At 59.5% G+C, this 26,170-nt stretch overlaps 2 protein-coding genes and 1 non-coding gene across 5 annotated transcripts; 1 reads left to right on the top strand and 2 right to left on the bottom strand.

The window, feature by feature from the left end:
* Positions 1 to 271: 271 nt before the first annotated feature.
* COPE (COPI coat complex subunit epsilon) lies at positions 272 to 17,953 on the bottom strand. 3 transcript variants are annotated; one of them, XM_060416195.1, is made up of 11 exons: positions 17,650 to 17,800; positions 13,858 to 14,881; positions 10,872 to 10,934; positions 9,164 to 9,264; positions 5,958 to 6,110; positions 4,780 to 4,833; positions 4,242 to 4,323; positions 3,060 to 3,215; positions 1,813 to 1,881; positions 619 to 693; positions 272 to 472 (listed from the first exon to the last, which is right to left on the bottom strand). In XM_060416195.1, the coding sequence occupies exons 2-11, from the start codon at positions 13,891 to 13,893 to the stop codon at positions 425 to 427; spliced, it is 837 nt and encodes a 278-aa protein (XP_060272178.1). In that variant the 5' UTR covers positions 13,894 to 14,881; positions 17,650 to 17,800; the 3' UTR covers positions 272 to 424. The 3 variants fall into 3 exon arrangements, with proteins under 3 accessions (XP_060272178.1, XP_027825174.1, XP_060272177.1); XM_027969373.2 differs by lacking the exon at positions 13,858 to 14,881 and having other exon boundaries at positions 17,789 to 17,953; XM_060416194.1 differs by having other exon boundaries at positions 13,858 to 17,800.
* TRNAG-GCC (transfer RNA glycine (anticodon GCC)) lies at positions 15,503 to 15,575 on the bottom strand. The gene has a single exon. It is a non-coding gene; the product is annotated as a tRNA-Gly (tRNA).
* A 336-nt stretch (positions 17,954 to 18,289) lies between the features above and the next one.
* DDX49 (DEAD-box helicase 49) lies at positions 18,290 to 26,114 on the top strand. The gene is made up of 13 exons (XM_027969369.2): positions 18,290 to 18,432; positions 19,530 to 19,653; positions 20,316 to 20,401; positions 20,491 to 20,612; positions 21,183 to 21,370; positions 21,512 to 21,652; positions 22,590 to 22,665; positions 22,972 to 23,048; positions 23,214 to 23,311; positions 24,510 to 24,584; positions 25,206 to 25,294; positions 25,403 to 25,474; positions 25,573 to 26,114. The coding sequence occupies exons 1-13, from the start codon at positions 18,318 to 18,320 to the stop codon at positions 25,759 to 25,761; spliced, it is 1,452 nt and encodes a 483-aa protein (XP_027825170.1). The 5' UTR covers positions 18,290 to 18,317; the 3' UTR covers positions 25,762 to 26,114.
* The last annotated feature ends 56 nt before the right edge of the window (positions 26,115 to 26,170 follow it).

The following is a 26,170-nucleotide window of genomic DNA, read 5'->3' as shown; positions in this document are numbered from 1 at the left end:
GCGGTAGGGTGATGTTTACTCCTGTGAGGACCTGGCACGGCCCCTCCCCACTTAACTGAGCTGAGGCCTGAGTACTTCCGGCACCCTCACCACCTCCAGACCCCCCAGGGGTGCTGCGTTTAAATCCTGGTACCCCTTGTGATGGCTGTGACCTCCCTGTGCCTCAGCTTCTCTGGATGCCAACTGAGTGTGGGGGTAGCTGTTTGGTCACCAGGGGTCCCTCCTATCTGCCCCTTCAAAGTGGCTGGAGCAAACACGGATTGGATGGGGATTCCTGGAAGGGAGACATTTATTGAAAAACGGCAGGCTGGGCTGGGCTTCCAGCCTGTACTTCTAACCAAAGGGCAAGTGCCCGGCAGAGAGGGCAGCAGAGCCCTGGCCTCGCGTTCCCACAGCTCCTCCGGAAGTGCGTCTGGGGCCGGCCTCAGGCGCTGGGGGCATACTGCAGCACCAGCCGGTCAAAGTCATTCTCCTTCGATGTGAATTGGGGGTGCAGGGGGAGGGGTACAGAAAGACAGAGAAACGGGAAAACCTGTGAGCCAGGCCCCGAGTCCCCACCTTGCCTAGTAGAGCCTGCGGGGTCTGGGGCACAGAGCTGGGCCACCCACAAGGGCTCACCTTGGCCTGGTACTCCCTGATGAAGGGGTGGGACCTGTGGGCATCCTTCAGCTGGGACAGGTAGCGGTTTGTCACCTGTGGGAGGAGGCAAGGTTAGCTAAACACGGGGACCCCACGTTGGCTCTGACCTGGAAAGCAGAATGGGATGAAACAAGGGCCACCCAGCCAGACCCAAGCAAGAGCCCCAATTTCCCCAAAGGTTTTCCATCACCCAACACCCCGGAATCATGCTGAATTAGAGGGGACCCTGGAGGGTGGGGCCAGGAGCCTGTACTTGCACGTGATTGAAGGGATGCCCCAGGCTCAGGGATGTGGGCTGGGTGGGGACCCAGGCCCAGGGAGAGGCAGGGGGCCAGGCAGAGTAGACGGCAGGTCGGGGGATGGGGGTGGGAAACGAGATGGGTTTGTTCTGGGCGCACTGTGTGGAGACACCTCAGAGGCCTGGGGATGGCAACTGGGGCCAAGACAGAGCCTCGCACCCAGCCTGGCCCTACCCCCGGGCCCAGCCCTGACATACAGGGCTGTGGGCGTCTGTGCAGCTCTGCTTCTTCCAAACTGGTAGTCTGGGGGTGTCTCTGTGCTGAGTGGGGGCGCTGTCCTATCTGTCCCACACCACCCCAGCCCTGAGGCTGCCAGTGGGCCCTTCCATAGGCACTGGGGACAGACCCCCATGAAGCTCTGGGGTGGCGGGCCCCTGGCCGCCTGGGCCTGGCACCTAACGGGCAGTGCCCCACATCCTTCCCCTGCACTCTCAGACGAGACAGGCTCACCGGGATGGCTCCCCTGGGCCCCACTTCTCTGTCCTGTTGCCTGCTCCTGACTGTGAGGTGACACAGGCTGGCTCCCACCCTGCGAGCCCTGAGCCTCAGCCCCCATGTCCAGAGGACTCTCAGAGCTCCGGGCAGGGTGGGGGCCCTGGGGGAGTGACTGTACCACCAACTCCCCCGGGTCAACCACAGCCGCATCCACTCATGGGGAGCAGGTTCCTGCCCCAACCCCAGGCTAGCCTTGAAGTTCAGACTCCGTGACCTCAAGCTCCCTGTGGAGCTGGGGCCTTGCTAGAGACCCCTGCCCACACCAGGCTGGCATTGCGAGGACCAGAAAACCCTGCTGCACCTGCTTGGGGTGGGGAGGGGCCTAGCTCAAGAGGCTTGCCCAGGTGCTGCACCTGGCTGGGGGCGGGGAGGGGCCTACCTCAGGAGGCTTGCCCAGGTGTTGGGACAGGACGACGAGGTTGATCAGCGTCTCAGGGTGGCTGCTGTCCTGGCAACAAAGGAGACGGGCAGGGTCAGCTTCTCCAGGCCATTGGATTGGCCCACTCACCCCCAACTCAGACAGGGCTGGGGCTACGAGATGCAGTGTGCCCCGTGACTGGATGCTTGGCCAGGTGGTGAGCTTGGAGCCTTCCCTTCTGCTTCCCCACACCAGCTGCTTTCCCCAGGGGCTTGGTGCTTCCTGAACCAAGGCCTGAACACGGAGACTCCGCTTGCTGCAGTTTCCAAGGGGCCTATTTATCACAAATCTTAAGGTGACAGAGTCTAGGCCAAGGGAGCCTCAACGTATCGCAGCCCAGCGAGCTGGTCCTCCCGCTGCAGCCGTGAGGCCTGAGACCGTGGGGTAGGGCCCGCCCACTCCCCAGGGGACCTGACAGGAAACTGCAGGAAATTACCAGAACCTCCAAGCAGCTGACCTCCCCTCACCCGCCCACACTGGGCGCTGAAGCCCGGGGAATCCTGGGAACGGGCTTGGCTGCTGCCTTGGCCGGGAACCCCAGCCCGAAGGCCCTGATGGGGGGGGCGAGGCAGGGACATGCTGCCCGGGATGTCGCAAGCGCAAGGGGCCGTGGGGACCCTGCCCGCTGGCTGGCACAGGGCACAGCTCCACACGCGCAGCCTGATGACCCCACCACCGCCCTGTGGCCTGTCTCTGCATGGCCAATGGCCTGCCGTGACAGCCTGGCCCCTCACAGAGGGGAAGAGGGAGGGGCTGCCCACTGGCATCAGTTTCTCATTGTATCAAACCCGCCTCAGCTTTCGGTCAGAAGGCAGGCCACTAAGGCGGCCCCCAGCCCCCGCGGGCGGCACGCTCGGGGCCTCCGCTCAGCGAGCACGGGCACAGGCGACACTGTGTGTGTGCTGTGCTCGCTCCTCAGCAGCCAACGGTGGGGGTCTCTCTCAAGCACAGATCCAGGCCAGGGGTCATCACCCTGAAAGGGCCCAGGCCAGGCAGCGGCGGCATCAGTGAGAAGACGAGGCATGTGTCTGCTTAGCTCAGGCCTGGGCTGACGGGATCCTCCCATTTTCAAGAGAAGTCAGAATGAGGACTGCGGTTCACAATCCCGACTTTTAGCTGAGTCAGCCTGAGAATCCCCACCTGGCCAGCAGGCCGGTGTGGGGCCCCTGCCGCACCTGTTTCTGGGGTGGGGCTGGGCCTGCCCCTACCTTGTCCAGCGCCTCCTGCAGCACGCCCTCAGCGGCCTCCCAGCGGCCCTGCGCCATGTGGCAGGCTGCCTGCCCGTTGAGCAGCAGCAGGGTCGGCGAACACTTGTCAGCCATCTCCTGGAAGATGTAGTAGGCGTCCTGGAGCTTCTCACCTCCCTGCCGGGACAGTTGGGACATCACCGCCTTGTCACCCTGCTGCCCTGCCCCAGCCTGCTCCCTCCTGGATGGATCTCAGGGCAGGCACCCTGGGGACGCCGCCCCCTTCCACACAGAGGCCCTTGAGCAGCCTGTGCTGTGAAGGGGCCGAGGCAGTGTCCAGACCCCTCAAACTCGGCTCCCTCAAGCCCTCAGTTTATGGTCTTGAAAGGCTCAGCTTTGAGGAAGAGGAATCAATGCACTGGCAGCTGGGCCAAGGTCTGGGCTGGGACACACGGCCCACCAGCCTCTGTTCCATGGTCGGTCCTGAGCCCGCCCGCCCACATTCTGAATAGCAGGTTCTGTCTGCCTGGGAGAAACACAGTGTCACACTGGCAGGGGAGCCTGACACGGAGATGCACTTGTGAACAATTGCAAGGCTACAGACAGGACTGTTGGGGTGTGTCCCCTGCACTGAATGGATCCTACAGGGTGAGGCCTCAGCCGTGCAAAACGACGTGCAGATGCACGCAGACAAGGAGCACGTTTTAAAAAGCTTGGACAAGAGCGTGAACTCAGAGAAAGGAAGTTAAAAGCCCAAGACAGAAATGGGGCTGCTGCCAGGAGAGGGGAGCCCAGGCATGTGGGGGTAGCGGGGCTAGGCTCGAGGAGGGAGTACGCGAGGGAGGACTCAGGCCCCAGCTTTGTGCCAGGAGCCTGGAGAGCAAGCTGAGCAGCAGCCGAGCCTGGGGCCAGGCCCCAGAGGAGTCTGTGCTGCCAGGCTGGCTCCCCGCACTCGGGTGGGAGTGGGAGAGCGTGCAGGAACAGGCACGCTGAGTCTAGTTCCGAGCCTCCCAGTCGGTTCACCCTGGCTCTGGCCAAGCTACTGGGCTATAGGAAGCCAGAAGGGGTCAAGGCTGAGTGATGGGGAAAATGTCCTGGGCTCTTCCGGGAGACTGGCCCCCAAGAAAGCACGAGGCCCGGGGTGTCCGTGAAGCCCAGCTGCTCCTGCCCCCGTGCTCCCACCCAGGCTGGGCAGGGGCTCACCGCAGCCAGGCTGGCCCAGGCGGTGGCCAGCTGGGTGAGCGTAGCGTCCTCGTCCTGGTCCTGCATCTTCTTCAGCTCCTTCCTGGGGGCGGAGGAGAGGTGCCCAGTGGCTGCGGGGCCCGGCCGCTGTCCCCCACCCCTGCCCGAGCTCCTTGCTCACAAGGCCTTGGCAGCCCCTGTGGCCGCACACGCCTGAAGCCCACCCCCACCCTGCAGGCCGGGCCCCGCTGCCAGCCTCACGGAAGGAAGCTGAGGCACCGGCAGCAACGCCCCTCGCCCCAGGCAGCACCGTGCAGGGCCGGGCAGGCAACCAGTGGTGCCGCCACCCCCGTGGACCAGAACGCACTACATGGAGAAACACTCGCGTTGCTGATGATCTGAGCCAGGGGGCGTGCTCGGGGGGGTCCCCACTGAAGACAGAGGCCCGGTTTCTGGAGAATTCAGGGTCCCAGCACAGCCCGGCCTTTGCTAAGATAGCACCCCCCCCGCCCCCCCGGGCACAGGCCGTCGCCCAGCAGCCCTGGCGGGGCGGGCTTACCGGGCGAGGTCCAGGCGGTCAAGCTTCAGCAGGATCTGCACTGTCATCGCCATGCTGCGGGAAAGGCGTGTGGCCTGTGAACCCTCGCCCCACTGTACCCTCCCACTGGGAGCTCACTCTGTAAGCACCACCTTCCCGAAACTTCCTGTTAGCACTCGGGCCACCAGTCCCACTTTGCAGAGGGGAAAACTGAGGCTGACCATCAGCCCGGTAGAATCAAACTCTGTGGGCACTGCTCGCCACAACCAGCGCCCCATCGCTTCCCAGGCCCTGTGCCTCTGTGGAGCAGGATCAGGCCGAGAGCTCCACGGGGTCCCCAGCCCTGCGGCCCGCTCCCTGCCCACCCCATGGCCAGCCACCAGGTTTGCACCCCCTCCTCTTTCCACACACAGTCCCTCCCCAGTGCTCCCGGATGAAGTGCTGCGGGGAAGCACGTGGCCCCTGCCTTCAGCGTCACCCCCCCACCCCTTCTCAGGCCTAGACAGCTGGGACCCAATCACTACTGTGGCCTCTTGTTCCAGAGCTTTCCCACCAGGACATGACCCAGTGCCCAGGAGAGCCCGGGGAGGGGCATGAGAAACATTCGCGGATCCACCATCACCTCAGCCCTGCACCAGGCCAACTGCAAACCCCCTTTGGGATTGAGGTGGGAAATAAGCGGGCGAGAAGGGAGACTAACAAGGGGAAGGCAGAAACCAGAGCACTTGTGGAGCCCTGGCCAGAGCGAGGGTCACAGCACAGCCCAGAGCCGCCTCCTGGGCTGGGGGCTCCAGGGCCCAGGCCTGCAGTGCCCAAGGGCCGGCCTCAACGGAGGGTGCTGAGGGCCCAAGGAAGAGGTGGACAGGCCAGGGCCCTGGACAGAGGAGCACAAGGCTTCGTGGAGGGAGGGCGGGCACAGAGGCCTCGGGCAGAGACAAAGGTGCTTTCAGCTCTGCTGCTGGGAACAGACGCTTTTCAGCGGAGGGTGCCCTGTCCTCAGAGCAGCAGCCCAGCCGTGCGGAAGAGAGCGTCTCTGGGACTGGGAACAAGAGCTGGAACTGGAACGAGAGGCCTGCGCCCCACCCCAGGCCCACTTTCCAAGCAGCCCCCCTCGCCGTTCCTATGACAACGGCTGATGAGGCTCTGAGCTGCCTCTCAGACAGCCCCCCCGCAAACCCCCGTGTAGGATGGCCACTCACCACTCCAGGCTGTCCCCCTGGTGAAGGGTGCGCAGGGCTGCGTCTGGGTTCTGGTCGTAGAAGTAGATGGAAGCGGCCATGAGCAGGAAGGTGGTGTTGGTTACATCCACGCTCCGGCTCATCTCCCGGTCCAGCTCGGCCACAATCGTGTCCCTGTGAGACACAGCTGCTCATGGCCCAAGGCAGGGGCAGGAGGTGGCCGCACCCCCAGGGGGAACAGACAGGCCCCCGCAGGCACAGAGCAGCAGTGGGCAGGATGGGCCCAGCTGTCTGCGCCAAGCCACCTCATCAGGCACTTCTCAGCCTTCACACAGACAGGGAAACCGAGGCCAGAAGTGGGGTCAGGTGCACCAGGCCTTGTGGGGAGATGCGGTGCAGGAAGGGTCGTGCCCGGCCCTGCCCACAGATGACCACCCAGGCCCCACGCTCCCCCGGCATCAGCGCTCAAGGGCTGAGGTGTCCACACCACCCCAATGCAGAGGGTTGGGCTGGCTTTGCCAGGGGCACCTCCCGCCGCAGGGACGTGAGGCTGCAGAGGGGCACCTCAACCTCATGCCGCCACCAGCTTCCCCTGGAGGCTGGCGGTCTCAGCAGAGGGACCAGATCTACCTCGGTCAGCACTGGGCCTGGGTCCTGAGGGCGGCTGTGCGGGAGGATGCCCGCGGCCAAGGTGGCTGTCCCTGGCTCCCCAGCCCGACCGCTTCCGACAGGGGGGTGGCGTGCTGGGCTGGGGCTTGGGTGCTGGCACCAGGCCGGAGTCCAGGCTGGCCTGAGGACCACTGGGTGCACCCACACGTCACATTACACCAGAAATGAACTGCTTAACTGAATCGAGGAGTTGGGATTCTTGATTCAAAGGGCTGCTGAGCAATTAACGAGAGAAGGGCCGTGTCACTACTGGACAAACGCCGTGGCTCGGGACCGATGCCGTCTCAGCAAACGCCTATGTCTCATGTGGGTTGCTGAGGGGTGGTGTACCCCAGGGTCCCTGGAGGCCAGGGACGGGTCTGTCAGCCTCCCCGCGCCCACCAGAGAGGGGCCTGACAGACACGTGACTTCACAGCTGCGTGTGCTGCCCGCCACGCATGAGGCACGACTGTGCAGGGACCCCACGGGGCTGGCATGCGCCGCCCCAAGGCCACCTCACAAAGCTTCTGCCTGCTTCCCGGCGCACCGGCGGTGAACACGCGGCCTGCCCCGTCCTCCTGTCAGCGGCGTACGCGGTTACTGGAAGGTGCTGCAGTTATCCCGTGGGCTCTGGCGCTTCCTCCACCACCTGCCTGCCGGGCAGTCTGCGTGGGGTGGCAGTCTGCACTGCCAGGACGGATGCACTGTGAGCACCCCTGCTTTCCTGAGCACCAGCTCCACGCCCTGGGCCTCCTGGGGGCTCTTTCCTGTAATGCTCGCAGCAGCCCCGGAGCTCCTTCCCCTTCCCAAAGGGCTCATCACCCAGGCTAGTGAGGTGCAGAGAGGGCGCCTGTCTTAACTGTTCCGGGTCATCACAAAGCACCAGGTACCAGGAAGCAGTGAAACGACAGGATGTATTCTCTCACAGTTCTAGAAGCCAGCAGCTGAAATCGAGGTGTTGGCAAGGGACTTCCCTGTGGTCTAGTGGCTAAAACTCTATGCCCCCAACGCAGGGGGCCCTGGTTCAATCCCTGATCAGGGAACTAGACCCCAAGGACCACAGCTAAGATGTCGCATGCCGCAACTGAAGATGATGCAGTGAGAATCAAAGATCCTGCCTGTGGCAACTGAGACTCAGTGCAGCCGGACCACTTTTTTTTAAGGTGTTGGCAGGACTGGTTTCTCCTGCGGGGCTCCAAGGGACAGCGTGTCCAGGGCAGCCTCCCCCCGGCTCTCGGAGCTGCGGCAGTCCTTCTGTCCAGATCTGTGCCTGCGTCTTCAGGTGGCCTCCACGTCTGCGTCTTCTCTCCCCCTCTTCTGAAGACACCCGTCACTGGATTTAGGGCCTACCTTACATCCAAGATGAGCTCAAGGTCTTTAACCACTTACATCTGCAGACAGCCCGTTTCCAACGAGGTCAGGTTCACAGCTTTTGGGGGTCCCCATTCAGCTGCCATTGCTTAAGTCTCTTTGAAGAAACCCCTCAGGTCTCTTTATGGACCAAGGAGCCAGATCAAAGGAGGTTGCGCACGGGGCGCTGCCCTCCATGAGGAGCAGAAGTGGGGGTCACAGGAGATATCCACACTTGGGACCCACAGAGGGCTGCAGCAGCCCGCGAGGGAGGCGTAGTATCGATGAGGTCAGGCCCACATCCTGGTCTAACAAGCTCCACGGGGCAGCGTTCAGGAGAGGAGCCCGAGACCCCCCGAGGCATCACAGTGCTGTGAGCGAGGCCCCGGAGCTCGGACAGGCAGCTGGGGTCGGCTCCCAGAGCAGAGCATCTCCCTGTCATGCGCTGTGCTGCCCCGCCTTCTAGCCCAGCCACCCTCTGGGGGGTGTTTCACCTCTGAAATCCCAGGGGGCTTTGTGAGCAGTCCATTTCCAGGGGTGGGGGGAACCGAGGTGCAGGGGGACCACAAAGCCTGCTGCATCAGGCTGGTGCTCCACGCACAGGTGAGGCAGGGCCACACAGCTCCCAGCCAGAGGCTGAGCTCACAGGCACCTGGGTGAGCAGCCCAGCCCAAGACCTGCCTGCGCAGGAGCCACCTGAAGCCAGAAAGGCCAGACCGTGAGCGGTCTCAGACCCCACGCCGGGCAGCAGAGAACAGGCAGGCCTGGTCCTGGAAGACCCAGCGCTTCCGGGTCCCTACAGCCCTGACCCTCGCCTCTCCCGGCCACCACCTGACGGAGTCTGATGACAGCTGATCAGCGGCACGAGGCGGACATGCAGCTCAGAGTGAGGCTGCGGTGTCCGCCCTCCCACCCGTCCGCAGAGATGGATGACAGGCAGCGCAGCCACCAGCACCTCCCCGCAACTCAGGTGAGCAGCAGCGGAAGGTGGGGAGGGTCCCCGCCGCGCGTCCCGGGGGGGCTCTCTGGGCAACCAGGCTTCCGCAGCCCCTAGGCAGCTGTGCAGTCCCCACCTCTGGCCCCCCGCCCCCGCAGAGACCTCCTGGAAGCAGGGCCCCTCACTGCCCCCGCTGTGCGGCTGAGGGGAACCAAGGCTCAGAGGGCACAGCAGGGATGCCCACCAGACACCCCCTGCCCGCCCAGGCCCGCCCACAGCGCCCCAGCCTCACCGCCGGCTGTCGCTGGCCAGGTACTCCGCAAACATGCGCACAGCCTGCAGCTCGGGGGCAGAGGAGGGCTTGATCTCATCCAGCACCACGCCGTACTTCCTCTGTGGGCAGGACACGGACGCCGTCAGCCCTGCCCGACCTCCCGGTGCAGTTTCTGTGTCCCAGACCCCAGGGAATATACAAGGGCTGCTTGGTGCCAGCATCGCCCTGGTGAAGCCCCAGTACCTACCGCTCCCAGGGACGCCCCTTGGCCCTCGGGAGCCACCACAGCATCCCCCGTTAGCCACACTGCCCACTGCTCCAGCTGCAGACCCTGGCCGGTCACTGTACAGCCCCAGGTGGTGAAGGGGAGGGGGTCACAGGGTCAGGGAATCTGGGCATGTGCTTCGGCCTGCCCACAGACACCCAGCAGGGAGGTCACTGCGAAGGGAAACTGGCATCAGGGACCCATTTCCCTGTTCCTTTCCAGGCAGTTTCAGTGTGTTCATTGCCTTCTACGTGTCTTCACGTTTCATTTTTTTTAATTTATTAAAAAAGAATTTTTTGGCCTTGCCATACGGTATGTGGGGCCTTAGTTCTCCGACCAGGGGTCAAACCCGTGACCCCTGCATGGAAGCCACAGAGCCTTAACCACTGGGCCACCGGGGGAGTCCCTACCTGTGTTTATCTTTAAAGACACATGCAGACATGAACACATCCGAGCAGACTCTGCAGTGCACTGGGGCACCCTACTCTGACGGGGGGCACACACACCCTGGAGGTGGGAGGTGGCGGGGAGGAGCACCTGGGCCACAGGGGGAGGTCCCCTCAGGTTCTAGAATGCTCCACAGAGGAAAAGATGCAAAGAGACCTGGGAAGCCACCTGAGGCCTGACGCGAGGTGGGGGCACCTGTGAGCCATGTGCCCCCCACACAGCAGCCCAGGCCTGCCCTCTCCCCGCTGCTCTAAGGGGATGAGGCTGGCGGCCACACCCGTGCTGTGGGCCTGGGGTGGGAACACGGTGGGCACAGTTCAATCCTCTCTGCAGAGTCTGGGTTGTCTATACAACAGGGGGATGAACTCTCACTGCATTACGTCCCAGGGGAATGCTGCTTTTTAAGACCCAGGTAAAGAACCCGCCTGCCAATGCAGGAGACACCAAGAGACGTGGGTTCCGTCCCCGGGTGGGAAGGCCTTGGAGCAGGAAATGGCTCCCCCTCCAGTACTCTCGCCTGGAAAATCCCATGGACAGACGAGCCTGGCGGACTACAGCCCATAGGGTCACAAGGAGTTGGACAGGACTGAGCACAGCATGCAACGATGCTTTTAAAACTTTAACTGCAGCATCTAAACTGCCAGCTCTAGTTAATAACGGCATCAATACCAGTGCATCAGTTCTAACAAAAGCACCCCACAAACCCAAACTGTTAATGAGAGAAAATGCCTGTGGGGTGGGGCTGGGATTTGGAATTCTTTTTATCATCTGCTTGGTTATCTGTAAACCCAGAACCATACCGAACGAGTAAAATCTACTAATTAAGTGGAAAAAACAAAACAAAACAAGAAATCCCAACACCGGTCTCCTGAGCTGGTGCTGCAGGGCCTCAGTGACGCGGTCACCGACTTCCAGTGGCCACACCAGCTGCGTGGCTCCTGCCCCCGCCGACACTCTGCTCCTGACTCTCCTGTCCCAGGGCACCGGCAGTCACAGTCAAGGGCCCACGCTCACCTGGGCCAGGTACGCTCTGTACAGGAAGACATCCCGCTCCACGTCTCTCTCCGGGCTGGATGGCTGCGGAGGCAAAGGTAGGTCAGGACTCGCGGGGGCCGTGCGGCCAGCAGCCCCACAGAGGCCAGCCACAGGCAGCCTTCCCAGGAGACTGGGCCCTAGTCCCCGCCCTGGCTCTCTGCCCCCTTAGGACCTTCGGCCACAGGCGAGCAGCCGCCACGGACGGCATGCAGCATGCTGGGCACCCCATTCTGTGCCCCCAGGACATCCCCCTGGGAAAGGCGGCTCAACTGTCACTCCCATCCGGCTGGGTGAGGGACGGGGACACTAACAGTGCTGAAACAGCCCGAGCCATACAGAAGGGGCCGGGGCAGAAGCCACGCTTCCGACCACGGGACACTGGGCTGCTCATGCCGATGGGGAAGGACCCGAGCCTCAGCAGACCAAAATGGAAGCAGCTCAACAGTCCAGGTGGTCCGAGGACGCCTGCAGTGGGGTCGGGGTTGGGCGTGCACTGATGCCTAAGTCTGTACAAGCCTAGAAAGCAGGCCTGGGAAGACTCCCATCTGAAGATGGATGGCTGATGCTGGAGAAGGGATGGGACCTGGTGGGGGACATGCAAAGGGGACTTTACTGTCTGCAGCGGGCCCTTCCACGCTGCTTTGGCTTCAAAACGCTCTTTAAAGCGGCAAACAGGACAGACGGAGACCCGCCTCACTCAGAGGACCTTTCTGGGAGAGCTCAGCTTGGCCCCGCCTCACTCAGAGGACCTTTCTGGGAGAGCTCAGCTTGGCTGCCCCAGCACAGCGATGCTGGGGTCTAGCCAGGCGGGGGGAGTCCTTGGGGACCGCTGTGTCCATGGGGACGAGGTCCACAGGCCACGTTCAGTCAGCCCAGTCACCGCACAGAACCCAGAAGCAGCTGTAGGGCGAGCTCATGCAGAGCTCCCTGCAGCACCCTGAAGAGGGCCCCTGTGCGGCTGCGGGCACGGGAGGGGCCCTTCCTCGGGGGAACAGCCTTGGACCATGCCCTGGAGTGCTGGCCGACTTCCTGGAGGCCCCACGGTGCCTGGGGTGGGCAGGCACAGAGCAACTCAGCCCAGAGGGTGCGGGGGTGCTGGGACAGGCCACGCGGGGGCCGGGAGGGGAAAGTGACCAGGCAAGTGGGCCTGGCCACCTTGGAGCCGCCACTCCAAACCACGGGGCCTGGGGACCAGCAGAGAGTATGGCCTGCCAAGCTGCCCGAGCTGGGGAACAATGGCCTGGAGCCCCACCCGCGGGAGCATGCCAGGACTGCCCTCCCCAAGGCTGAGAACCAGACTCCACAAGCCCAGGCCTTCTTCCCAGCCTCAGGGTGTGAGGGCGGTGGACATGTCCTCCTCTCAGGCCACCGGAGACTGCAAACAAGAAGCCTGGCTCCTGGCCCCAGCTGGACTCCAGCCAGCTTCGCCATGGGGTCTCAGCAGTTTGCTCCAGCCACGGTGGCCAGCCGGGATCTGGCCAGGACTTGGAACACAGTGTCTCCTAAAGAAGTGACTCTCAAAGGACCCTCAAAGCTGGACACTGGTGAGGCCAACCCAGCTGGGGTCCCCACACCACCTTCAGTATAAAAAAAGAGACAGACAAGGAGCTTCTCTGGCGGCTCAGTGGTAAAGAATCCACCCGCCAACGCAGGAGACACGGGTCCAATCCCTGATCCGGGAATAGCCACATGTTGCAAGGCCACTAAGCCTGTGTGCCACAGCTACTGAAGCCCCAGCTCTAGAGCCCGAGCTCTCAGAGAGGCCGCTGCAGTGAGGCCCCCGCACTGAGAACCCCCGTTCACCGCAACTAGAGAAAGCCTGCGTGCAGCAACGAAGACCCAGGACAGCCAAAAATAAAATAAATAAGATTATTTTCTTCAAAAAAAAGAGAGAGACAAATGCTGGCTCTTGGTATCTTTGAAGCATGGACACAGTGAAATGCCCTGCGAGGGACCAGGGGACCAGAGGCCACCCTGAGCCTCAGCTGCCCTCTGCGTCAAACAGGCACACCACCGACCCTGTAGGATGGCTGATGGGGGGTCAGTGAGACCCCACATGCAGACCTCAGGACTTTCCCAAGCAGCCAAAGAGAAGAGCTTCTGGGAGGCATAAGAACGAAGACAGGTGTACAGACCAAGGAACCCCAGGAACCATGAAGCATGTCACCAGGGGAGTGCCCTGGTGCCTAGTCCTGACGGCTCATCAGCACCAGCTGGGAGCTCAAAGATCAGAAAAGCCAGGAGGCTCACATCTACCAGTGACATCAAACTGCCTGCAAACAGCTCAGAGGTGCAGCCAGGCCTGAGAGCCAGGCTAACTGTCCAGGGAGGCCAGGGATGGGGTTGGGGTTGGGGAAGGGGACCACATCCCATCCTCTGACGGGCCATCAGTGTCACCCGACGACACTAGACCATCAGCTCCTGGAGGCTTTCTTAGCTGCTTCACCCTTAACACCTGTGCGGTGCCTGCCATCTTGTGGGCACTCAAGAAACGGCCGACAAGCAGGGAAACAGACATCGTGACGGTGCCAGCATCGCAACATACCAGGGGCTCCACCTGGGGCCACCTCTGGGGGTGCCTGTCTGAAGTTGCTATAACCAACCACCGCCTCGGGCGGGGTTCAGAACAGAAACTTGTTCTCTTGTGGTTCTGGAGGCCAGAGGTCTGAGATCAAGGTGCCAGCAGAGCTGGGCTCCCTCCACAGGCCGAGAGAACCCGCCTTTGCCTCATCCTTGGCTGGCGGCTCCAGGTCATCCTTGGCTGGCAGCTGCATCACTCCAACCTCTGCCACCACTTTTTCTGTCTGCCTCAAGCCTCTCTCTGCCTTTCTCTTAGAAGGACACCAGTCATTGGATTTAGTTGCTGTTTAGTTGCTCGGCCATGTCCGACTCTTTGTGACCCCATGGACTGCAGCACGCCAGGCTTCCCTATCCTTCACTATCTCATGATTTTGCTCAAACTCACATCCGTTGAGTTGGTGATGCCATCCAACCATCTCATCCTGTCGTCCCTTTCTCCTTTTGCGCTCAATCTTTCCCAGCATCAGGGTCTTTTCCGGTGACTTGGCTCTTCACATCAGGTGGCCAAAGTACTGGAGTTTCAGCTTCAGCATCAGTCCTTCCAATGAATATTCAGGGTTGATTTCCTTTAGGATTGACTGGTTTGATTTCCTTGCAATCCAAGGGACTCTCAAGAGTCTTCTCCAGCACCACAATTTGAAAGCATCAATGCTTCAGTACTCAGCTTTCTTTATGGTCCAACACTCACATCCATACATGACTACTAGAAAAACCGTATCTCTGACTACAGGTGCCTTTGTTGGCAAAGTGAAGTCTCTGCTTTTTAATACGCTGTCTAGGTTTGTCTAGGGCCGATCCTAAATCCTGGCTAATCTCATCCAGAGATCCTTCACTGGATTACAACTCCATGCATGTTTGCTCAGAAGTGTGTGACTCCATGGATGTAGCCTGCCAGAATCTTCTGTCCACGGAATTTCCCAGGCAAGAATACTGGAGTGGGTTGCCATTTTCTCCTCCAGGGGATCTTCCTGACCCAGGGATTGAACCTCATCTCCTGTGTCTCCCATGTCGGATTCCTTACCAGGCACCACCTGGCAGTGTGCAAAGACCCTCTTCCAAATAAGTCACAGTCACAGGCTCCGAGTGGATGCATCTCATCAGGGACACCATTTAACCCAATACAGGCTGCCGAGGAGGGTTCAGGTGGCCTGTGGACCAGAATTAACGCACGCCAAAGGGCTCAGCAGGGAAGGAACTCCCATTCTTCTGGCCGTGTCAGGGAGGATCTCTTGGTTTGGTGCCAGTGCATCTTTACCATGTTGCAGAAGAGGGTGCCCAGGCCCCAGCTCAGAGGCTGTGCCACAGCCTTGCCTCCAACAGTGATCTGACAGCTGATCTGGTTTCCTTTGCTTTCCACAGCTCTCTGCATACAGCAGGTCGCGCTGCTTCCTTCAGCAGGGAGGTAAGATCTGCATATTAAGACACAGTAAGACTCAAAGAACACATCGCTATCACATAAACAGAACAGACACGCAACAGAAGACAGAAGGTGGATCGCTGAGTATGACGCAGAACCTCGCGGGGCCCTACTGAGGTGAAAGTCATGGCTCCCGTCCGACAGGAGGGGAAAGCAAGGCTCAGGGGGGTGCCGTTGGCAGCCCTGGCTGCAGAGAGCACACAGAAGAGCCAGAGCCTGAGGCAGCCAGGCCTGTCTGAACCCTCCTGTGGTCTGCTTTACCCGGCAGGGAGGCACGTTAACAACTGTGACGCCGAGTGCAGTAAGGCCCCGAGAGGTGTCCAGGGCAGCCCTTGGGACAGCTTTCCTTACGTCACAAAAGGGACTTCACAGGTGTGATTAAGATTATGGACCTGAACGTGGGGAGACCATGCTGGGTTATCTGGGAGGGTCCAGTCCAATACAGAACCCCTTAAAAGCAGAGGACTTTTAGACAAAAGGAATGAAGGGGAAGGGGAAACTTGCAAGACTCCAAGAACCCCCATGCCTGGATCTTTCTCTTTTTTAATTTATTTGGCTGCACCAGATGTTAGCTGCAGCACAGGAGATCTTCATTGCAGCATGTGGGATCCAGTTCCCTGACCAGGAATCGAACCTGGGCCCCCTGCATTGGCAGCCCAGAGTCTTAACCACTGGACCACCAGAAAAGTCCCCCCATGGCTGATTCTGAGATGGAAGGGTGGTATGGGAAGTTGAGGGCTGGAGAGAGGCATCTGGAAGCCTCCAGGAGCTAAGGGTGGCCCCTGGCCAAGAAGCAGCAACTTCAATGAGTAAGGAAGGTGGCTCTTCCCCAGAATCTCCAGGAAGAACACAGCCGGGCCGCCGATACCTTGATTTTAGCTTAGTGAGAGCAGGGTTGGACTTCTGACCTATAGAAGCTGCAAGATAGTAAACGTGTGTTGCCTTGAGCTGTCCTTTGTCACACTGACAATGGAAAACTAATACAATCACGCAAACGGCGTTTCAACGAATCAGAACCTCTTACTGAAGCCTGAGGTTTTACCCTCCGTGCCACAGATGACACGCAGGCACGTGGGGCTCACTGCCAAGGGCCAAAAGGGAAAGCAAGCCTTTTCCACTTCAGAATCCAAACTTCTCCAACCCCCGGCCGCCTCCGTGAAGATGTCTGCCACTCCCTTGCATGGTGCTCCTACGGCTTCCCACACCTTCGGAATAAACTCCAAACCCTTGCTGTGCCCACCCCTGCCCCCAAGCCCTGCCTCTCACTCTGTGCACTTCAATCTTCATCTCTCCCACTGTGTTCACCCCACTTCTGCAACCCCAGCCTCTTAGGCCTTGACTACACAGAGCTCACCCCTGCCTCAGCACCTTTGGGACTCTCACCTATGAAGTGAGAGCCTTCTCAAGGTTTGGTCACAGGGTTAGATGACAGTCACAGAAGCTTGGTCTGATTTGACCATTCCCACATGAAGCAGCGGCCCACCCTCAATATGTGATCAGCACTTTCTATCTCCTATCCCTGCAGGGCTCAAGTTGTAATTAATGTATTCACTCGGTTCTTTACTTGTTTACTCTCTTCAGAACACTAGACCATGAGGCCAGGCAAAGACCCTGTCCCATTCACAGCTCTTAAAAATCCTCGGGACTTCCTGGTGGTCCAGTGGTTGGGAGGGAGTCTGCCTGCCAGTGATGAGTCAAGGAAGATTCCACATGTTTCGGAGGAACGGAACCCATGTGCCACAACCCCTGGGCCAGCACTCTAGAGCCTGCAAGCCCCAACTACTGAAGCCCTTAAACGCAGAACCCGTGCTCTGCAGCAAGAGAAGCCACCGCAGTGAGAAGCTCATGTGACGAGCAGTCCCTGCGCTCCGCAGCTGGAGAGAAGCCTGAGCAGCAATGAAGACCCCACACAGCCAAAAATAAATATACAAAATAATAATAATTTTTTTTAAGTCTCCAATAGCTCACTCTCAAAGTGACAGACAGTACCATCCATCTCCTTCCCAAAAAGGTGCTGCTAGCAGTCCCGGCTGGCCCCTCTCCTGTCACCCACTCACTGCCTGGGCCTTTTCAGCTGCAGGTTCTAGCTCTCAGGCAGGCTCCCTCCCACCACTCTCCATCACACCACTTCCTGACACCTTTTAAATGACTTACTTTTATTTATTTGTATTTGCACTTGGCGTGGCATTGGGAACTTCCCAAACCAGGGTTGGAACCATGGCCTCCCTGTAGTGGAAATGCCAAGGCTTAACCGCTGGACCACCAGGGATGCCCCTGGTAGTTTATTTACTTTCTTGTTGTTTATCTGCCTCCCTTGGGAGCTGAGGTTTCCAAGAAAGATAGTTTTATCTATTTTGTCACAGCTTTGAGCCTAGCACGGATACACGGCCTGGCCCATACAGATGATCAGTGAGGAATGAATGAATGAGCAAGTCTGGGGAGAAATAAACTGGCTAGTGGGGCAGGGTAACAGGCGAGAAGTCACTTCTCTCTTGAGCCTCCTTGTTCTCTCACCTGTAAAACGAGGATAAATAATAGTCTCTACTTTAGGGGTATTGAGGGCATGGCGGAAACAAATGAGAACTATTATTGTTATTACTATTATTATTACCGCAGCGTAGTATTATATTTGTTACTATTACTATAGAAGCATGAATCTCTTATTCAAACGCCTAAGGTGCAGAGTGAGCGGTTAAAGTGAGATTTATCACGAAATGGTACTGCTTTGAGTTTTGTCAAGGGACAAAGACAATTCCTCACCGCGCTGTGAAGAGATGTGGGGGGTGAAACGGCGCTAGGAGAAAAGGTAGGGTTTTTAAAATCAGAGTCCGACCCGCGGCCACCGGGAAGCCTCTTCCGGCTCCGCCCCCAGCGTCTCCCAGCCCCGGAGCCGCCGCACCTTCACCCGCTGCGCCTCGTTGATGCACTGCTGGTAGCTGCCGATGTAGAAGGCGTTCTTCACGTCGAACAGCTCGTCCACCTCCCCGGAGCCGCCAGAAGCCGGACCAGGAGCCGGAGGAGCCATATCGCTGCCCTCTCACTCGCTCCCCTTCCTGAAAGACACGTCGGCCGGAAGGAGGCAGCCACCTACGGGCACGCCGGAAAATGTAGTTTACTGGCTCCTCCCTGGAGAGGAGCCAATAGAAGACTCGGAAAGGGGAACAGAGGGGCGGGAGACGCAAGTGCGTCTCGTAGGGCATCTTGGGAACTGTAGTTTAACTCGAGGCTGAGACCCCCCCCCCCCCCCCCCCCGCCCCGCGGGATTCCGGGAAAACGGGGTAAGGATGTGGTCGAGGCTTTGAACTGCGAGTTGGAGAGGGTGGGACCAAGCCGGAGGCAGATCCAGTGAACGGTAACGCTTTCTGACGTCATCGACACGCGCCGGAAGCACCGTTCACACGAGCGCTCGAACTGCCCCGGCTGCGAGGATGGCAGGCTTCGCGGAGCTCGGGCTGTCTTCGTGGCTCGTGGAACAGTGTCGGCAGATGGGTTTGAAGCAGCCCACGCCTGTGCAGCTGGGCTGCATCCCCGCCATCCTGGAGGGTGAGTGTGGCTTGGCCTTTCCAGGAGGCTTCCCCGGTACTGTCGCTTCTCCTGCCTTCTCTCAGCTTTTGCCCACGCGGGTCCCGTGAGGCAAGGGGCAGCCCTGGGCCTTCCGGGCGATCCTGGGTTCCGGAGGACGACTAGGTAATGTTGGCGTTTAGGCTGTACGACTGAGTCGCCTGCACAAGTGATATAATCTCTGAAACTTTCGTAGCATCGTCACTGGGAGGGTTTGATGAATAACTAATAGATAGTACTGGGAAAATTAGGTAGAATTTGCTTTACTATCTTCATTTTACAAATGGTAATTGAGGTTGTCAAGACTATTGGTAAATCCAGGACTCTGGTCCCTAGACTGTTCTTCTCTCCAGCCCTTTGGTCCAGCCCAGTTTTGCCATTAAAGAGACGCCTTCAGGAAGCCTAGGATGTGATAAGTTAAGGCATTAAGTAGGGATGAAGAGTCAGTAGGGAAAATAGGATTCAGGTTGGGGGAGGTCACTCTGGACTGAGGAGGACATTTTGAGTTTCCCAAGCTCTGATCCCAGGGAAGGAGTCAAAATGAAATTGTGGTTAGGAGCAAGTATCTCAGGTCAAATGGATGTGGGTTCCAGTCCAGGCTGTTACTGGCTGTATGTCCTGGGCAAACCTTTGACTCGGTTTCCCCTTCTGTTAAATGGGGACGATGATGGCCTCACTCTCCTTAAATGTGTCAATTACCCTAAATGGAAAGTTGTCATAATGTCTTCAACAGGAAGGGCACAGGTTGCTACTGAGCATGTAGTTCTCGTCATTATTGTTAAGTTGCTAAGTCATGCCCGAGTCTTTTGTGATCCCGTGCACTGTACCCCGTCGGGCTCCTCTGTCCATGGGGTTTCCCAGGCAAGAGTATTGGAGCGGGTTGCCATTTCCTTCTCCAGGGGATCTTCCCGACCCAGGGATGGAACCTATGTCTCCTGCACTGGCAGGTGGATTCTCTACCACTGAGTCACCAGGGAAACCTGAGCATATAGTCATTGCTCGTTAAATGTTAGCTGCTGTGAACTGTGCCTGATGGAATACCTGTCTGCACCTGTGACGCTGCTGTGTTCTCTGCCCAGGTCGGGACTGCCTGGGCTGTGCCAAGACAGGCAGCGGCAAGACAGCAGCGTTTGTCCTGCCCATCTTGCAGAAGCTGTCTGAAGATCCCTATGGCATTTTCTGCCTCGTGCTGACACCCACCAGGTGAGTCCCACCCCCCCCCCCACCCCACACACACACACACACACACGCCTCTCAGGTGAGTGAACTAGCTGTGTGCTCTTGGGCACATGCCTTTACCTCTCTGAATACACTTGCTATGTGTGGAAAATGGGCACAGAAATTAGCCCAACCCTTAGAGGTGCTGAAGAATTAGCAAGACAGTGTGTGAAAAGTGCTGAGCACAGGGCTTGACTCAGGGCAAGCAGGAAGGCCAGGAAGTAAGCATATGGCCAGAGGAAAGGCCTGGACAGAGCTGGAGGCAGAGAGGAGGGGACTTGGCCACTGACCAGCCTCGGGATGGGGTGGGTATGGGCCGGGGGTGGGTGGTTAACACTTGGGTCTCGGGCTTTGATGACTATGGTGTCAAGGCCATTGCTGAGGACATGGGATGAGGAAAGGCCAGTTTGGGTGGGACTGGCCAAGGACAAGCCATACTCTGTTCGGGCACCCAGCCTATTGAGAGGGCAGGAGCCACAATGGGCTTCCAACGGTCAGTATCAGAACCTTTGTCCAAAGGGGACTGGGAGCCATGGAGGGTGTGTGAACAGGAAAGATGCAAGCAGGAGGCCCTATTGATGGAGACAGGAGTGAGAGGCAGGCACAAAACCCCTATCTGACTCAGGCTGGCCTGTTCATGCCCACAGGGAGCTGGCCTATCAGATCGCAGAGCAGTTCCGGGTCCTGGGAAAGCCTCTGGGCTTGAAAGACTGCATCGTCGTTGGCGGCATGGGTATGGCGGGACCCAAGGAGGCTCTGGGCATGGGACTGCTGCAGCCTCAGACCATCTACCTAGCCCCACCTCTCGCATTCCACCCACAGACATGGTGGCCCAGGCCCTGGAGCTCTCCCGGAAACCACACGTAGTCATTGCCACACCGGGGCGCCTGGCTGACCACCTCCGCAGCTCTAACACCTTCAGCATGAAGAAGATCCACTTCCTGGTGAGTCAGCCTGGGCCCTGATTCCTCCATTTGGGAACTGTGTGTCCCTCTGTCCGTCCGTTACCAAGTTAGGAGTGGTGACAGTGACATCTCGGGGACCGACAAAAGGGGGCCTGCACCAGAGAAGACGGGCTCCCCAGGTGGCTCAGTTGTAAAGAGTCCGCCCGCCAATGCAGGAGGCGTGGGCTCGATCCCTGGGTGGGGAGAATTCCCTGGAGGAGGAAACGGCTACCCTCTCCAGTATTCTTGCCTGGAGAGTCCCATGGACAGAGGAGCTGGAGGTCGACAGTCCTTGGGGTTACAAAGGGTTGGCCACAACTGAGCACGCGTGCATGCACACGCTGAAAAAGTTAGCTGAGGGCAGGGCCTCTCTGAGGAGTTAACGTTGAAGCTGAGATGGGCAAGAAAGCAGGCCTCCAAGACCTCGAGGGAGAGCGCTCCAGGGTGCACGTCTCAGCCCAGGAAGGAGGCACATGGAGGAGGCAGGCTGGGCCCCGGGTGGTGGTCAGGCCTCAGACAGCGGCCTCACCCCGGGTCCCCACCCCATGCCCGCTGCGGCTGATGCTACAGGTGATGGATGAGGCGGACAGGCTGTTGGAGCAGGGTTGCACTGACTTCACCGTCGACCTGGAGGTCATCCTGGCAGCCGTGCCTGCCCGCAGGCAGACGCTGCTCTTCAGCGCCACGCTGACCGACACACTGAGGGAGCTTCAGGGCCTGGCCACCAACCAGCCCTTCTTCTGGGAGGCTCAGGCCCCGTGAGTCCCACAGCTACTTTCTGGCGGGGGGCTGGGGCAGGGCAAGTGGATGGCAGGGGTGTCCAGCAAAGGTCATTGACCGTGGGCAGGGGGGCATTGGCCTCATTGAACAGAAAGCGAAACAAATCTGCCCATGCCCAGGGTGCGCACCGTAGAACAGCTGGACCAGCGCTACCTGCTCGTGCCTGAGAAGGTCAAGGATGCCTACCTGGTCCACCTGATCCAGAACTTCCAGGACGAGCATGAGGACTGGTCTATCATCATCTTTACCAACACGTGCAAGTGAGCACGGGTGGGCCTGCCGCTCCTGTTCCCCAGGCGTCGCTCCCCCTGTGCCTCTTGGAGGTCCAGCAGGTGGTCTGCGGTTGGAGGTGTCAGGTACAGGGCCAGTCTTGGCACTCCAGGGCCTCTGCTCTGACCAACAGTTTCAGAGGATTCACTCAAGGAGGCTCAGAGAGGTCAAGCAGTTTGCTAATAAAGTCACCCTCATCAAGACAGAGCCAGGATTTGGGGGTCCTCAGACCTGCCCTTTCCTGGGGGCTCAGATGGTAAAGAATCTGCAGTGCAGGAGACCCAGGTTCAATCCCTGAGTTTGGAAGACCCCCTGGAGAAGGGAATGGCAACCCACTCCAGTATTCTTTTTTGGAGAATTCCATGGACAGGGGAGCCTGGTGGGCTACAGTCCATGGGGTTGCAAGAGTCAGACAAGACTGAGGGACTAACACTTTCACTTTTTCAGACCTGCCTTTAACTGGAAGAGCTGAGGGCCTTGGGCCCTCCCCAGGAGACCCCTGCAGCAGCTGGGAAGGCCTTGAAGCAGCCAGTTCGCTGTGGTCTCAGGGGCTCACTGAGGCCCAGCACATCACCCCCACGGCTGTCCTCTCCACAGACCCAGGGATTTCAAAATCCTTTGACATATTTGGGGAGAGCATCAAGGAGCTGTAGGCTGGTCTAGCCTGAGCCAGTGTAGAAGGGCAGCCCACAGCACGTGGAGACCTCCTGACCACTGCCCCCCGAGAATTTCTTGGGCTACCAGGAGAGAAAAGGCTGGACGTAGAGCACTCTCTTGTCGGCTCAGGCCAGGGAAGGGGTCAGCAGGCAGGACGTGGCACCCCTGCTTCTCCTTCCCCAGTCATGCAGGGCCGCTGCTAGAGGTCTCGGGGCGGGGAGGCGGGGGCAGAGCACCTTCCCAGGACCAGCAGCCTGTCCTTCCCACCAGGACCTGCCAGATCCTATGCATGATGCTACGCAAGTTCAGCTTCCCCACTGTGGCTCTGCATTCCATGATGAAACAGGTGAGGTGCCAGGCGGCCGCCCAGAGCCCTCCCCGACCAGCCTCGCCCTGGGGCCTCCTCCCGGCCCCCGGGCTTTTGCTCAGGCCCTCTCCTCTGCCTGGAGCACTCTTCTGCCACCCTATCTGCCCCATTCTGGCCTCTCAAGGTCGTCTCCCTCGCTGGACTGTGAGCCCCTTGAGTGCAGAGACCGTCCTGGCCTCTGCTGTGCGTGTCCCCAGGCCTCACACAGTAACCATAAACGCTGAAACATTTCTTGGGATGCTACCTGATATCCCCCCACCCCAATTCTCTCCCAATGTGGCACAGAAAGAACGCTTTGCCGCCCTGGCCAAGTTCAAGTCCAGCATCTACCGGATCCTGATCGCAACGGACGTGGCCTCCCGGTGAGCGGCTCCAGGGTGCTCCCTCCCCCACGGTGGCCCCCACAAAAGGGCCAGAGAGGGAGGCTGGCTTCAGGTAGCCCCAGCTTCACCGCCGAGTGACCCTGGGTGAGCCCCAACCTCGGTTTCCCCACATGGACAGAGGCGCTGACTGACCTTTGCCTCCAGGGGCCTGGACATTCCCACTGTGCAGGTGGTCATCAACCACAACACCCCCGGACTCCCAAAGATCTACATCCACCGAGTTGGCCGGACAGCTCGCGCAGGTGAGTAGACAGGGCAGGGCAGCCTTTGGGCACCCAGCCTCCTGCCTGCCCACAGCACGCAGAGCCAGTCACGAGCTGGTGGGGCATGGGAGGGCTACAGGCTGCAGGTGAGAGATACTAGAGGTAATGCTTGCAAGCTGGGGGAATCCTCCTTTCAGAACCACGGGCGGGGACTTCCCTGGCAGTCCAGTGCTTCAGACTCTGCGCTTCCCATGCAGGGGGCACGGGTTTGATCCCTTGTTGGGGAAGATCCCGCACACCACGGCCAAAAACCCCCCCAAAACAAACAAAAAGACATAGGTGAGGGTGCTGTGTCTTCTCCACATGATCCAGGCAGCACTGAGGTGTTTCCTGGGGACACGGCACACACAACAACCCCCTCCCCACCACTACCTCTTGCCTCACCCAAGCCCCCTTCGCCTATCAGGGCTGGCCATCCAGCCCAGCAGCAAACAGGTGTACGGGTCCTGATGGGTAAGATGCTGCCCTGTGGGATTCAGCGTTCAAGTTCAACCACTTGCTGTGGCTCCCGGAAGGAGCCTTGTGTCTGCTCCTCAGCCCCACCCGGAAGGGGCACAGAGTCCGGGAGATTTTCTCACACCTGGAGTGGGCAGAGCCGTGGTTTCTGGGGCCAGACTGGCCCTTCTCTCCTGCCCTGTGGCCTCAGGTCAGTCACATCAGGTCTCTGGGCCCCTACCACCTCGTCTAATAATGGGTGACAAGAATGTGACGCCTATTTGGGGCCGCCCTGAGGGTCTCAGGCATGGTCAGCTCCGAGGGCTGTTCTAGCGCATTGTCTCATGGAAGCCGGGAACAGAAGGTGGCATGTAGGCTTTGGAGCTGAAGCCTGTCTAGGCTTCCTGCTGACAGAACTGGGCTTGAGCTCCCTGGCAGCCACAGCAAAAAGGGAAATCAGCCACATCGCCAGCCCCTGATTAAGGCCAAGCTGGCCGAGAGCTGCCCCTCCCTGGAGTCCTGCTGCTCCCCTGGGACAGATCTGCCTGCCACACAGAGGTCAAGCAGGGGGCTGAGACGTGATGCTCTAAGCTTCCTTTGTTTCCACTCATTCCTCCACCCATTGAGCTCCTGTACAGTTCTCCTTGATCAAGAGGAGCTCTGAGCTGCCCAGCGGTCAGGACCTGCTTGTGTCGGCCCCTTCTCCTGGCCTCCAGCACACAGTCTGGGTGTGTCCCCACAGGGCGGCAGGGACAGGCCATCACGCTGGTGACGCAGTATGACATCCACCTGGTTCACGCCATCGAGGAGCAGATCAGTGAGTGGGGTGGGGAGGGGAGGGTGGTGCCTCCGGGTGAGGCGTCCACTCACTGTGTCAGTGCCTGCCTGTCTGCTCATGTGAAGAGGCTTAAACTGCACTTTCCTTCCTAACCAACCCCCACAGACGTCTCTTTGGCCCAGCAATTGCTTCAATTGCTTCAGCAACTCCATCATGGCCTCCAGCAGCCGAAAACCACAACTGATGGGAAGGGACTTTGGTCTCTCAGACCAGAGTGTGTGGGTGGTCCCTGCAGATGAGTCAGAAGCCCCAGGGCTGTGGCCTAGGCAGGTTTTAAAAAATCCCCTTGGGTGGACCGAGAAGCTCTGGGGCATGTCCAACCACTGCACAGACTGTCCTGCGATTCAGAAACATCTTGACTTTAATGGACACTGTTTTCAGAAAAAACGACAACTCCTAATCAAATTCATAGTGTTGTTAACAACCAGAAAGAGAGAGCAATCTGTACCTAGCTCCTGCCCACCTGATCTTTATCTGATATGACTCTGTATGGCCTTGCGTGCCCTGCTGCGTGGAGAGCTACATGGTTGAAATTTTTCTCCCTGTGGTGCCTGCCCTTCCCTGCCCCCTCTCAACCCCAGGCCCCTGCTGTCCCCACAGAGAAGAAGCTGGAGGAGTTCCCAGTGGAGGAAGCCCAGGTCCTACAGATCCTCACACAGGTCAACGTGGTGCGGAGGGAGTGTGAGATTGTGAGTGTCAGGGAAGGGGCTCGTCCTCAGGGACTCAGGGTGCTTCCTTGAAGGTGGCAACCCCTGTGATGGTCCCGCCCTTCCCCTACTCTTTCCCCCTCTGCCCAGAAACTGGAGGCAGCCAACTTCGATGAAAAGAAGGAGATTAACAAGAGGAAGCAGATGATTCTGGAGGGGAAGGTAAGGGCTGGCTGAGCTGTCTGTGTGGTAGGGGCAGGGCGCAAGGGTCCCCAGGGAGGATGCTCAGCTTAGCCACCTTCTGGTCCTGCCCATGCCAGGACCCCGACCTGGAGGCGAAGCGCAAGGCCGAGCTAGCCAAGATCAAGCAGAAGAACCGGCGCTTCAAGGAGAAAGTGGAGCAGACACTGCAGCGGCAAAAGGCCAGCAGGGCTGACCGCAGGGGGCGCCCACCCAGGGCCCGGCCTGAGGCCTCCTTGTCCCCAGCACCCGCTCAGGGTCCAGCCTGAGTTCCGCCCAGCACCCACTTGCCCAGCCTGGGACTCCTTCATCAAGCGGAGGGTTGGAGCGCCCTCCCCTGAGGACAGAACCCTCTCCCAGCCTGCCCAGTGCCCCTCAGCAGAGCCCGTTGACACACACGTTGTACGGTGCACAGCCCTCCACCCTGCAGCCTCTGGTGGCCCCTTTTCAGAGCCTTGGCCAAGAGGCGGGCTGCTGAGGAAGAAAGACCACCGGCTGTGAGGTTGGGCCCCGGCCCACCTGGGGCACAGTGACCCCAGCCCAGGGTCAGCCTGGATGTGCGATGAGCAAAGGTGTGTCACTTGCAGGAGGTGCTTAATAAATGAGGCTTTTAGCTTCTGCAGTCCGACTCTGGGGAGCAGGGGCAGCGGGAAGAGGGTGTGGCTGCCTGTGCTTCTC

The sequence above is a fragment of the Ovis aries genome, chromosome 5 (assembly GCF_016772045.2).
Source record: "Ovis aries strain OAR_USU_Benz2616 breed Rambouillet chromosome 5, ARS-UI_Ramb_v3.0, whole genome shotgun sequence".
In the NCBI taxonomy this organism is placed as follows: Eukaryota; Metazoa; Chordata; class Mammalia; order Artiodactyla; family Bovidae; genus Ovis; species Ovis aries.
This window is presented reverse-complemented; position numbering and strand designations above follow the sequence as displayed.